A 12,200-nucleotide genomic window follows, 5' to 3' on the forward strand; every position below is an offset into this window, starting at 1 on the left:
TCATGACGTAAATGATTAAATCACACCCACGAATAACATTTTTAAATGTCCACACACACACACACACATACATACACACACACACACACACATATATATATATATATATATATATATATATATATATATATATATATATATGAGCATGAGTATCGGCAAAATGATCGAGAGTGGTAGCTGACAATTATTATGAAATTATCTCTCTCTCTCTCTCTCTCTCTCTCTCTCTCTCTCTCTCTCTCTCTCTCTCTCTCTCTCTCTCTCTCTCAGCGATGGAAAGAAGGATACCCTTGTGGTTTTCTATTCTTACGGAACTTCAGCAATGATGGAAAATTCTCTTACTTTCGTAATACATTTGCCCCCTCCCCCCTCTCTCTCTCTCTCTCTCTCTCTCTCTCTCTCGCTGGTTATTCTGTGTCTATCGAAGCGACTATCGTGAAAACCAAAAGTGACGGAAGCGCAAATCATATCTAGACAACACTTCGCTTCAGACCCGATGGCATTTGCACCCATGTCTACATATGACAAATGCAAGCTACGTTACAAAGTACATGCAAATGAATACGTTTGTTAAGAGATATATAATTAAAGGTGATTTGAGCACTGGTTTCCATTGACGTTCATGAAGATTTTTTAATGATTCTGTGTATAATGTTGGGTCGTGAATATCTGGTTTTGCAAAATGGCCATGTAATTTAATGGTGAAATGGAATATAATACTTTTTAGACTATGGCATCGTCCATATAATAATAATAATAATAATAATAATAATAATAATAATAATAATAATAATAATAATAATAATAATAATAATAAGAAGAAGAAGAAGAAGAAGAAGAAGAAGAAGAAGAAGAAGAAGAAGAAGAAAAAGAAGAAGAAGAAGAAGAAGAAGAAGAAGAAGAAGAAGAAGGAAGGGGAGGAGGAGAAGAAGAAGAAGAGGATAAATGATCATCTACAAGAACCAAGCACTCTGACCTCATCCCCTCCAGTAAAAAAAAAAAAACAAACAAACAAATTAGGAGTAATTTATGCTTCTAGGATTTTCTTCTGCTGCACTTGGTCCCAAGTCGAAGGGGCATAACAGTCACTCCAGTATCCTGCCTCTTAATGACCAGCATCCCATACTGCCATCCTATTACCACGATGATTAAAATTTTGCATGACCTCGATTTCAAGCCCCTGAGTGACCCAGTCCCCGTGTTTATATATTAATTTACATATGTCAATGAAATGACTGTAAAGGAAAGTTTAATAATTTCCTTCTTGGTTAAACCCACATTTTTTTCTATTTAATTCAGACCTGGGCTTGGAAAAAGCAGTAGGCTGTCCATTCCTCTTGGCTTTTCTCGTATGAGAAACTGTTTGGCACCTTCTATTACAACTAAATTTGGTCTCACCTGCTCTCATTTTTTAGCAGTTTCACAAAGGACCGGAAGTCAAGTAGCCTGTTCAGTTAGTGAAAGAAGCGTCCAGAAAACAGACAAGCACTCGTCTGAAGTATTAAGGCCGAGTCCAGAAGTCCAGTCTAGACGTCTATTCTTTTAAATACCCTACCTGACTTTAGGCCGCCACTAACGTTCACGTATACCTGCACTGGCCGACTGTACAGGCAAACCTGCTCAGGCATACCTGGACATTAGCGGCGGCCTTTAGGGGACGTCTTTAGACAAGGATCATGTTGATATGAACCAACCAGTGCCACCGTTATGCGCTATTAGCCTACAGGCCGTTTCGGGAGCAAGGGCCTGTACTGGAATAAGGCCAGCTTAATCTAAAACGTCTAAGTTACAGGCTTGGTTCCACAGCAGCTTTTACTTTCATATTTGATCCTCGTTGGTCATGTTTGGGATTCCAGTTGCGCAGTTCCGAAATTATTTTCTTGTCTGGGGGATATTTGACGCTCTGTCAAGTTACGTTTTAAGTTTCTCTTGCAAACACAATTTACTAAGTCTCCAACTTTCATCATCCCCTTTTATTATTCTATTTTTTTTTTAATATCCTGACACAAAGCTGAGGAAATAAGTTATGGGAGCCTTCCAGGGCAGAGTAGTACTTATATAAGTGCCTGGTTATTTACAGGGAAGAGTTGGTTGTCACACTTAAGATGAGAAGTTCTTGTGAAAAAGCGAGTAATAGTAATATAAAAGCCACGTACCATTACCTATTTTCCATCACTAAAATAATGGGGGTGCTGTTGAACTGAAGGTATCAGTATGTGCTACTTTGACGGCTGTTATTCTGTTCTTTTTCCCTATTAGATTTCATTAATTCCGGTAACTTTTTTAGTCTCAAAAGCCTCCATGAAAGCAGCGTAGCTTCGGAGGACTTAGGGTTCGTTAACAGTTTGCCATTATGTTAAAAACGAGGAATTATCAGATATAGCGTGTTTAGGCTGGAAAATAAACTGATGCCTTAAAGACTGAAATAGTTTACGCTGAAAAGTCAAAGATGTAGATCGTGCATGGCGAAACCCGATGAGAAAGACAAGAAAATTTATAATGGATGAAAGTTACAAATGAAGACCTAAATCAGAAGTGAATTTAGACCGAAGGAACACAAGACAGACCGTGGAAAGTGGATAAACTAATCTCAGGTCTAACTCAACGAGGGTAGTACTTGATTTTAAAATGTTGATGGTGTTGATGCTGATAAAAAATGATGACATTTGCAACAAACCTTATTAGGGGCAGCAGTAACAATAGCCTATATGTTAGTAGGCCTAGTAGCTACAAGTGGGTAGATTGACGTAGTATCAGATCCAAATTCTGTAGATTTCAACTTAGTTATCAGAGATAAGCTCATTATACTGTTTTGTATGAAAGTAATAATTTTGAGGATACTTTACAAATTCTGCATCAATTACAATTTCATAATGTCTACAAATTTTAACCATTCTACTTTAATAAACAAATTACTTCATAGTAACGAAACAGAATTTATATAATGCATGTATTCTAGGAACGCTTGAATTAATTTCAACGTATAGTATTTGTATTGCTTTAAAAATGGTTATAATAAACTTCAACTGTTTGAAAAACTTATAATCGCTTAATTGGAAGTTTAGATACACTAAACTATGTAAACGCTCCTGTCCCGTGCATCAGAGGTAAACCTAACAATGCACTTGCCCACGTCTTAATACAGTTGTAATGCATCAAATTTTCGTTCATCACCTTGGATGACAAAAAACTATAATTTATTTTTATAAAATAAGCAAGATTTGCAATAAACCTCAGTAGTCACCCATTAATTTCCTAATTTTAAACGTTTTCTGTGGAGGTGAATACAACTAGTCACGTCTCTGCTTGTATCCCGTAAGCGATCGACTCACCCGCTGACTTTAGCTAGTTTAAGGTCAGGTCGGGAAAGTCAGAATTATACCTGAAAAATATAATTTTAAGAGGAATACGCCATCAGGAGACATTCATGCCAAGAGGAACATAATTGCCGTAAGTGAGAAGAACGCGAGAAGCAAGTGTGAGTGTGAAAGCAGGACCCTATTGCCTACGTCGCCACTTCATCCTCGGGTCTTATCCTATTTTGGATTTTTTCGAGTTTCGTATCGGTTTCTTGATGATTTTATGCTCAGAAAACGTTTGGTGGATTTAATGGCCCTATTGTCATCGGTGTCAATGATGATTACCTGGTAAATTTGGTTTTAAAGGCTCTGGAAGACAGTAATTAGAGATGCGACAGCCATATACCCTTTTGGAAGGGAGAGGCCAGTTTTGCCCCCAGAAGCCTCCTGTGGTAGACCTACGCTGACGATATGATTTTTGTCTTCCAGAAGTCGGCAGGTGGCTGATAACCGATTTTTCCGGATTTAATTTCCATTACGGGCTTTGGCCTTGAAAATATTGGATGGTTGCTGTAGGCCTATAAATTTCATGTATTTGCAGAGAACTATTGCAGTATAAAATTTAATTTTGGGCCAACAGCCTCATCCAAATCTAACAAACATGATTGTTTAACCGCCTTCTCACAACTAGAAATACGGTAGACCAAAACCAGAATGTGGGATCTGTGCCTGACGTAGTAGTTATGGCAAGGTAACCTAATATCCTAGCTAGGCTCAGGCCTATTCCTTTAATTGTATCCAACCGTAATCTAGTCCTAACTACTATAGTCAGGCATAGCTTCCACATTTTGGTTTAGGTCTATCCTATTTTTAGTTGCGAGAAGGAAGTTCAGCAATCATGTTTGTTAGATTTAGATGAGGTTGTTAGCCCAAAATTAAATTTTATATTGTAAGAGTTCTCTGCAAATACACGAATTGTATAAGCCTGTTTCTCCAACTGTTTATCTTGTGCCTTTAGCATTTTTTAACCATTAGTTTATCCCAACCATTGGTGCAAACCACACTTCGGTTATGTTTTATTTTTCTCACTGATATCTAAGAATTATGGGGGATTTGTATGGGTAACGAGGGTATTTGGTGGAAAATGCATACACTGAAGCACATATTTAGCAGTCAGAAACATAAGTAATTCTACAAGGTTGGTGTGAAGTTTTTTATACTGTACTAAAAAATGGTAGAATATATGTCAGTTGATTTGCCTATTAATGCAAATCAAAGTGAGGACACTGAAAACAATCCATGAATAAATAATCATGAAATACCCACCAGTATCCAATAGGTATAGGGAACTCTTATAGGAAACCAGATTTGTTGGGGACCAAAATTGATTGTAGTTCACAAGTTAGGTAAAATTGGCTTACATCACTGCATTATCAGTCGTAAAATGCAAAATTCATGCTTGTCAGCAGTAAAAATCCCCCTAAATGTAAAAAGCATGAGATTATAGCAAAGACAGTTACAGGGTTGCATCCTAACCTGACCTAGATAGCTGCAAATTAAAGAGCAACATACAAGAATACATCCTAACCTACCCTACCCCGTATGGGGTTAGTGCCGTCAGTGGACCTCACGGGGTGTATTGTAGGCATTACTAAAGGTTCTCTGCAGTATACCTTTGGCTGCTATCCCTTTCATTCCTTTTACTGTATTATCTTGCTTCCATCTTGCTATCCACCCTCTCCTAACAATTATTTCATAGTGCAACTGTGAAGTTTTCCTCCTGTTACACCTTTCAAACCTACCTACTGTGAGTTTCCTGTCCAGTGCTGAATGACCTTATAGGTCCCAGTGCTTCGCCTTTGGCCTAAACAATATATTCCATTCCATTCCATTCCTAACCTAACCTATAGTGCTGGGTCCGTACCATTCCAGGTGGGAGAAGGCACGATGAATTATAAATGTGAGCTTCTTATGCACCTTGGTGATTTATTGTCCACTTTGAACATCCCTTAACCTACCCAGATTCTAAGATTAGCCTATAATTTCCTGTTTGGTTCCCCTTCCCCTTTACTTTGATACTTGAACATCAAATTCATGCGATTCCTGTCAAAAACTATCAGGAAACCCTAATTACACAGTTCAGATCACTGACTCTATAAATGTTAGTCATTTTCAAATATGACTTTTTATGTGAAAGGGTCATATATGACATTAAAAACTAGCAGAAAAACCTAAGCTTATTTCACCTTCAAAACCCCCAACATCATAAGCAGCTGGATGTTCTCAGAGCCTGCACACATGTAAGTTTAATAGAAGTTGGAAATTTTATTTCAGCACTTGAGTTGTGGCTTTGATCAAATAACACTAGTTGAACTAAGCTTCCATTGCACAAAACAAAATTTGTTCGTTAAAGTATACAAAACAGTGTCCACAAATTCATGAGGTTGGAGTGGGGTTATGTGAGTTATCAAAGGTTTGTAAAGGTCCAGCATTGGATGTAGTCTACCCACAACTGTTTCCTTTTGAGCTAGAAAAAATGTTCCATTGTTTTGCTTTATGATGACCGCTCAGGTGGGGCATTATTAGTTGATAAAAAAAAAAAACTCTACCTTGTCAAAAATCTTATAGTGCCATTAACCATAAAACTATTTTTTAAATTGAACGACAAGAGTAAGTTGTCCCCTAACCAAATGTCAACTAGTCAGCCAACTTGAAAGAAAACACAGCGCCATCGTGTAGTCCATCAAAGAGTAAGATTGCCAGGTTGTGACCAGGTAGAAAAAGTAATGTAGCCAGATGTATTTAGCTGTTTAAAATTTTCCCTTTAATGTTAATCACTTGTTTATGGTTTTGCAGGAGACTTATCATATACTGTACTGCATTTCATTTTCTTAAGAATTGGCATTAAGGATCTTTTGATTTTTTTTTTTATATTTTCTCTCATTGTAGTGCTTTTGGGAATATTAATGATGAAATAATAATAATGATTTTGAATGCATAAACACTTACAGAAGCGTTGAAGTTTTATGTGGGTGTGTTTTTTTATCTAGCAATTTTATCTATTTTTCTTTTAGCATTTATTTATTATTTAAAGGATAAATCAAGCATACATATTTGGAAGGATAATAAAAATGTATTATGATACAGTTTATCTTAATTTTCTTAGGTTACTGTATACTATCTTTAAATGAAATTTTTTATATGTAACTTACCAAGTAATTACATAGCCTATGTTTTTTCTAACTTGCGCGGCAGTTCAAAGTTTGAAATTCATGGTAGCATTCAATTGTTTTAGTGTAGGTGATTAGTCCTTTGGTAGCATTTAAGCTATTTTCAAATGGCTTAGGATTCATTAGACTCTGTGTTAGCGAATTATTTCCTAATTTTGACTTTTCATGACAATGTCTGACACTAGCTCTTCTAGTATCCAGTTTTGCAGCATAGGCTTGAAACTAGACTCGCCAAAGCATCTTATGACTCCCACACAATCTGTACAAATTGTAGGGGACAAACTTGCTCAGTTGGTTTGACATGTATCGAGTGTAGGGACTGGGATCAAGGTAGGTGGAAAACTTTAAAATCTCACTTGGATAAGTTATAATAAGACAGGAAGAGGAAAGCAGCTCTTAGAGCCAAGGCTAGGAGTGTAGCTAATGTAGAATGTTCTCCTAAATTGGCAAATACCGATTCACCTGTTTTGTCTCCCTCTCCTACTCCTATTTCCCCTTTAACCAGTCTTCTACCTATCAAACCTACTCCTTCACCCGGTCCCCATGCTTCTGAGCCTAACACCATTGCTAGCCTAGAAGCCTGTGTTGATATGAAGTTTGGACTCATTGTTTTGGCTATGGAACAGTTAAGTGTGTCAGTTAATGTGCTTATGGATCAGGCCAGTGTTAAAAGTGCAAGTGTTAGTGAAGTTAGTGGAGGAGGCATCTACACGCCCTGCCATTGCTCCTAGATCAAGGTTACCAGGGAGGAGCCATACTGGTAGTCCAAGGGAGGTCAGTGGGTTTTGCCCAGGGATAGGCGCCCCCACAACTGAGCCTGTTGAACGGTCCCAGGACTTGGTGGACAGCTGCTGGAAAGGTGTCCGTAAGGAAGTGCACGACCTTCCTTCTAGTTTTTTGGACTCTGATTCGGACAAGAGGCTCCAAGGGCGCTTTTACGAGGTCTCTTGTCCCCTCAAGAGGCATGTAACAGTTCTTGACCGCGCTTCCCCGCCTTCTTGCGAGCATGCAAAGGAAATTAAGCACAGTCCTCAGCCTTCCTGTAGTTTTTGGGCTACCTCAGAACGATCCTCGCCCCTTCGACAGTATTCGCCACCTAAGTGCCCGACCTTCTCACGGAAGCGTCCATCCTCATCTGATAAGCGGCCAAGGGATTCGGAGTATTTAGCTGCTTCCGAGCTCTCATTGCCTGCTGAGCCCCCAGTGCCCCGTGCCCATTGACTGCCCAGTACTGAACGACTGCACAGCGCCCACTGAGCGCCTGCCACCAGCTTTTGCTCGCCCGGCGCCAACTCTTGTTCGTCTGGCGCCAAACTCAAATCTTCCAGCATCGCTCCCCAAGTGCCCAACCAAGCGCCCAGTGTCCTCTCTACCATTGATTCCTTCGTCCGCCATCCGCTCTGTACACCATACTTTGTCAACGGATCCTATTAAGCACCGTTTGGAGGAAAATGTGAACCTCTTGCAGAAAAATTAAGCAGTAACGCAGGATCCTCTTGACTTGGTGCCTTCACCGATTTCTTCAGAGGAAGAGGGATTAGACCAGCCTCCTCCTTCCACGCCCTTCTCCAGCCTCCTTAGGTATTTTTTGGTAACCTTTCCATCCTTTTTCTCACCTGCAACCCTGGCTTCCCCTCCCTCCGCCTTCTATATGAGGAACCAGCCTGTTGACGTCTCCAGGCTTCCCAAGATGGTCATGTCTTCCTCATCCAGGAAAGCCTTGAGGGAAATGGACTCTTGGCTCTTGGACAAGGGAGAGCAGGGCAAAGCGGCCTTCTGCACTCCATCCGCCTGTTTCGCTTCTTGCTCTGACAGGGTTCAGACTGTCAGGAGACTCATCAGAGCAAAGGGATTTTCAAAACCAGCTGCAGAAGCAATTGCTAAGTGTGGACAGCAGTCTTCTTCCAGAGTCTACCAAGTGAAGTGGGCAGTATTCTGCAGCTGGTGCAGAAGAATAACGTCTCCTCTTTTGAAGCCACTGCAGTGAACATCGCAGACTTCCTTCTTTTCCTGAGGACTAACAGAGGTTTGCCTTCCTAGACGATCAAAGGACACCGAGCAATGTTAGGCTCTGTGTTTTGGCACAGGGGCCTCGATCTGGAATCCAATCAGGACATCGGGCGACTTGATCAAATCTTTTGACACGACCAAGGAGACCAAGACTAATGCAGTATCGTGGAATTTGGATGTTTTCCTCAAATGCTTGTCTGGCCCTCCTTTTGAACCTCTTCTTACAATTTCCTTAAGATACTTAACAAGGAAAACTCTTTTTCTTGTCACCTAAGCCACGGCTAAGAGTTGCAAGCCATTGACAAAAGAGTAGGGTTTTCACGAGATGTGGTCTGCTCTTTTACGCTAGACTTCCTGGCCAAGAATGAGACCCCCTCTAAGCTGTGGCCTCGTTCCTTCACAATCGAGAATTTGATGGAAATTCTTGGACCAGAAGAGGAAGAGAAGACTCTTTGTCCCGTCAGGGCACTAAGGTACTACTACCTTAATAGAACAGCGAAGATCAAAGGTCCCTTGAGTAAGCTCTGATGCTCCATGAAGGACCCTTCTAGACCCCTTTCCAAGAATGCAACATTGTTCTTTTTGAGAGATGTCATCCTGGAATCTCATTGAAGAATTCGTGAGGACCTTCTACCAGTCTTGAAACTTAGAGCCCACGAGATTAAAGCTGTCGCCACCTTGTTGGCTTTTAAACACAACGTGTCTTTGTCGACAATTCTCCAATCAACTTTCTGGAAACGCAAATCTGTGTTTGCAATGCATTATTTATGTGAAATAAAAACTATTTTTGAAACCTGCAGTACCCTGGGTCCATTGTCCGTAGCTGGTATGGTGTTAGGGGAGGAAGCATAGGAGTCCACTCCTATCCTACCTCTTTTCGCCTTGATTAGGCTGTTGAGTTCTTGGGGGAGCCTGGGGTTACTATATGCCTGGAGTACCCACCAGTCCTTTTTTACGGTTGGGTAGTGGTTTTAATGAATATAGTGTGTAGGTGACAAAGTTTTCTGGTTGTATCTCTTTATGGTATTGTGCCCAGGGCAAGGGCACTCTTGTATGGTTATGTTAGTCATTGGACTACTCCATGAGCTGCATAACCTCCATTGATGCTTTGTGGCATTCGGAATACTCCTTTGCTGCAATGCTTCCCACTAAAATAGGGCCGCTCCACAGCTTCACTGCTGCGCCACTATAGTTAAGATGAGTGCCAACCAGAGGCTGTATCAGTCTGCAGCAGCTCTCCTAACAGGTAAGGGTACAACAACTTTTTTTTAACCAGTGCTAATAGAGTTTTTGTCTCATACTCATTCTTCTACTGAAAGTTTTTAAGATTACATATGTCCATACATTCCACCTCTCGTCAATATGGGATTCAGCTGTATAATTACTTGGTAAGGTACATGTATAAAAATGACATTTTTATAATAAAATAAAGTTATGTACAGTATACTTACCAAGAAATTACTGAATCAGAGCCCCCTCCCTCCCCCCACAGACATTGAGGGCATAAACGGACTGACGCTATTCAGCAGTGTTGTACCCTTCCTCTCCTGATAGAGGGCAGGACCCAGTCACGTACACTAAAACAATCGAATGCTACTTCGAATTTCAAATTTTTAGCTGCTGTGCGAGTTAGAAACATAGGCTAGGTAATTACTTGGTAAGTATATATAAAACTTTATTTTGTTATAAAAATGTCATGTCTCCCTTGTTACAGAAGTTAATCTGCTGGAAGGAAGTAGGAGGAGGATGGAGGGAACAGCAGTAGGACAATTTGCTCCTTCTGGCCTTGAAGCCAAGGAGTCCTGCAGCAGCCATCCCTTCATTACTCAACACCAGCATGTTGTGTTTCGAAGACCAGCAAGGAGACAGTCTCTCTTGCAGCTGCAAAGACATCGAGAAATACAGGTAATTTTTCAAGATGCTCATTGTTTCAGTTACTGAGTAGTTCCCCATTACTAATGTGTGATGTAATGTTCCCTTATACTGTACTTGTTCGTAGAGACGTATGTATATTTGTAAGTTTTAACCACGTTTCTCAATAAAACTTTTTCATTAAAGATAGTTAACATTTGTTCAGTCCTGTCACTTCCAGTGTGCGCACACACACACACACACCTACCTCTCTCTCTCTCTTGTTTTTGTTTGGGATGTCATTTTATAGAAATAAATGAGTCTATCTCTTAGTTCTTCATTCAACCATAAACTTTTCTAATTTACCAAGTCCTAGTGAGGAATAGTTCCCCTGAATTTATTGCTTCATATTTAATTTTCCTCTGCCATGGTAACACACAATTACTTTTACTATTACCGAGTTACTTTCAGTTTTGGTTAATTATTCTTTTTCTCTCTTATAGGATGTAAGCTGGCAGAGTTTTGCTCGCCAGAATCAAATGACCCGATCCTTGGTGTCTCGGTTAGGAATCATCAAGTCATTGGAAGGTCACAGAGGTTGTGTCAACTGTATAGAGTTCAACAGTGAGGGCAAGTAAGTTATAAGGGATTTATGAGAAAATGTATTATGCATCAAGAAGATTAGGTATATCTATAATGAGTAATGTCAGAATAGTCCTGTAGGTGATTTTTGCTATTTTCTGTGAAGATTGTGCAGTTAGTTCTGCATTCATGTTGGTAGTTGCATGCAAGATTAAATAGAAGAGTTATAGCAGTTCAGTACTTGCATTATAATGTAACATAAAAATTTACTGTACTGTGTAATTCTTGTAAGTGAATGTGTTTTCTGTGTGTGTGTCCCTTCTTCCTCCAGAAATTTTTACAAACCTACGCAAGTCTCAGCATATTCTTATGTTGATACAGATGTTTTTTTACATGCAGTGAATGTCTTGGTTGTGCTAGGGGATTCTTTTGTAAAATTTTCTCAAGTTCTTGATGCTTTCAGATCCAGCATGACACAGTCCACCAAAGCTCATTTTCTTTTCACATCTTTTACCACACTGAATATAATGCGCTGTCTTAAGAACAAAAGTAAAGCAAGCTCTAATTATCCCATTTTATTTAACCTAGAACAAATTGGTGGTTTATTCTGTTTGTACTTCTCATCCACATGCAATTATATTTATCAATAATTGAATGTATACCTAATTTTTCCAGTAATAGGGTGCAGTTTATAATGCACAGCCAAAAATTGAGCAAAATTGCCATCGTCACTTTGTGTTTTTTGTATCTGTTTAGATCTTGGATACACTATTAACAGCCTGAATTTTGAAGTGTGACTGACCATGTGAGCTCGACAGTATATTCATGTTGCTGCTTGTGCATTTTGTCATGCAAATATTTAAATTTGTTAAAACTGTTTTAACTTTTGGATTTCCTTTGTATTTTTTATAATAAGTATATTTTATATAAGAAGCTTACCAAGTAATTACATAGCTATTAGTTCACTTACACGGCAACTTGAATTCAAAATTTTATGGGTAACACTTCACACGTCTGTGTAGGTGATCAGTTCCGCCCACTAGCAGGAATATTAGGAACGACTATAGCCGATAACTTCAATCTGTTCCTGCTGTCCTCAGGTGAACACCGAGTATGGCGGCATCTGTATTTATTATTTTCCAGATATAATATCTGGATTCTGGTGGTGTACACATCCACTGGAACGCATATTAACAACCTTCATGAAATCTCAGTATGAGTATTTTCC

At 39.5% G+C, this 12,200-nt stretch overlaps 1 protein-coding gene across 13 annotated transcripts in view; it reads left to right on the forward strand.

The window, feature by feature from the left end:
• LOC136844479 (WD and tetratricopeptide repeats protein 1-like) overlaps positions 1-12,200 on the forward strand; it is a 157,986-nt gene that overhangs the window by 63,159 nt on the left and 82,627 nt on the right. For 2 of the 13 annotated variants that reach the window (XM_067113749.1, XM_067113751.1), the window contains exons 1-3: positions 9,722-9,785; positions 10,254-10,444; positions 10,894-11,024. In XM_067113749.1, coding sequence (XP_066969850.1) covers positions 9,737-9,785; positions 10,254-10,444; positions 10,894-11,024 — 371 coding nt within the window. In that variant the 5' untranslated portion in view covers positions 9,722-9,736. The other 11 variants (XM_067113753.1, XM_067113755.1, XM_067113760.1 and 8 more) reach the window with 11 other exon arrangements.

The sequence above is a fragment of the Macrobrachium rosenbergii genome, chromosome 12 (genome assembly GCF_040412425.1).
Source record: "Macrobrachium rosenbergii isolate ZJJX-2024 chromosome 12, ASM4041242v1, whole genome shotgun sequence".
Classification (NCBI taxonomy): domain Eukaryota; kingdom Metazoa; phylum Arthropoda; class Malacostraca; order Decapoda; family Palaemonidae; genus Macrobrachium; species Macrobrachium rosenbergii.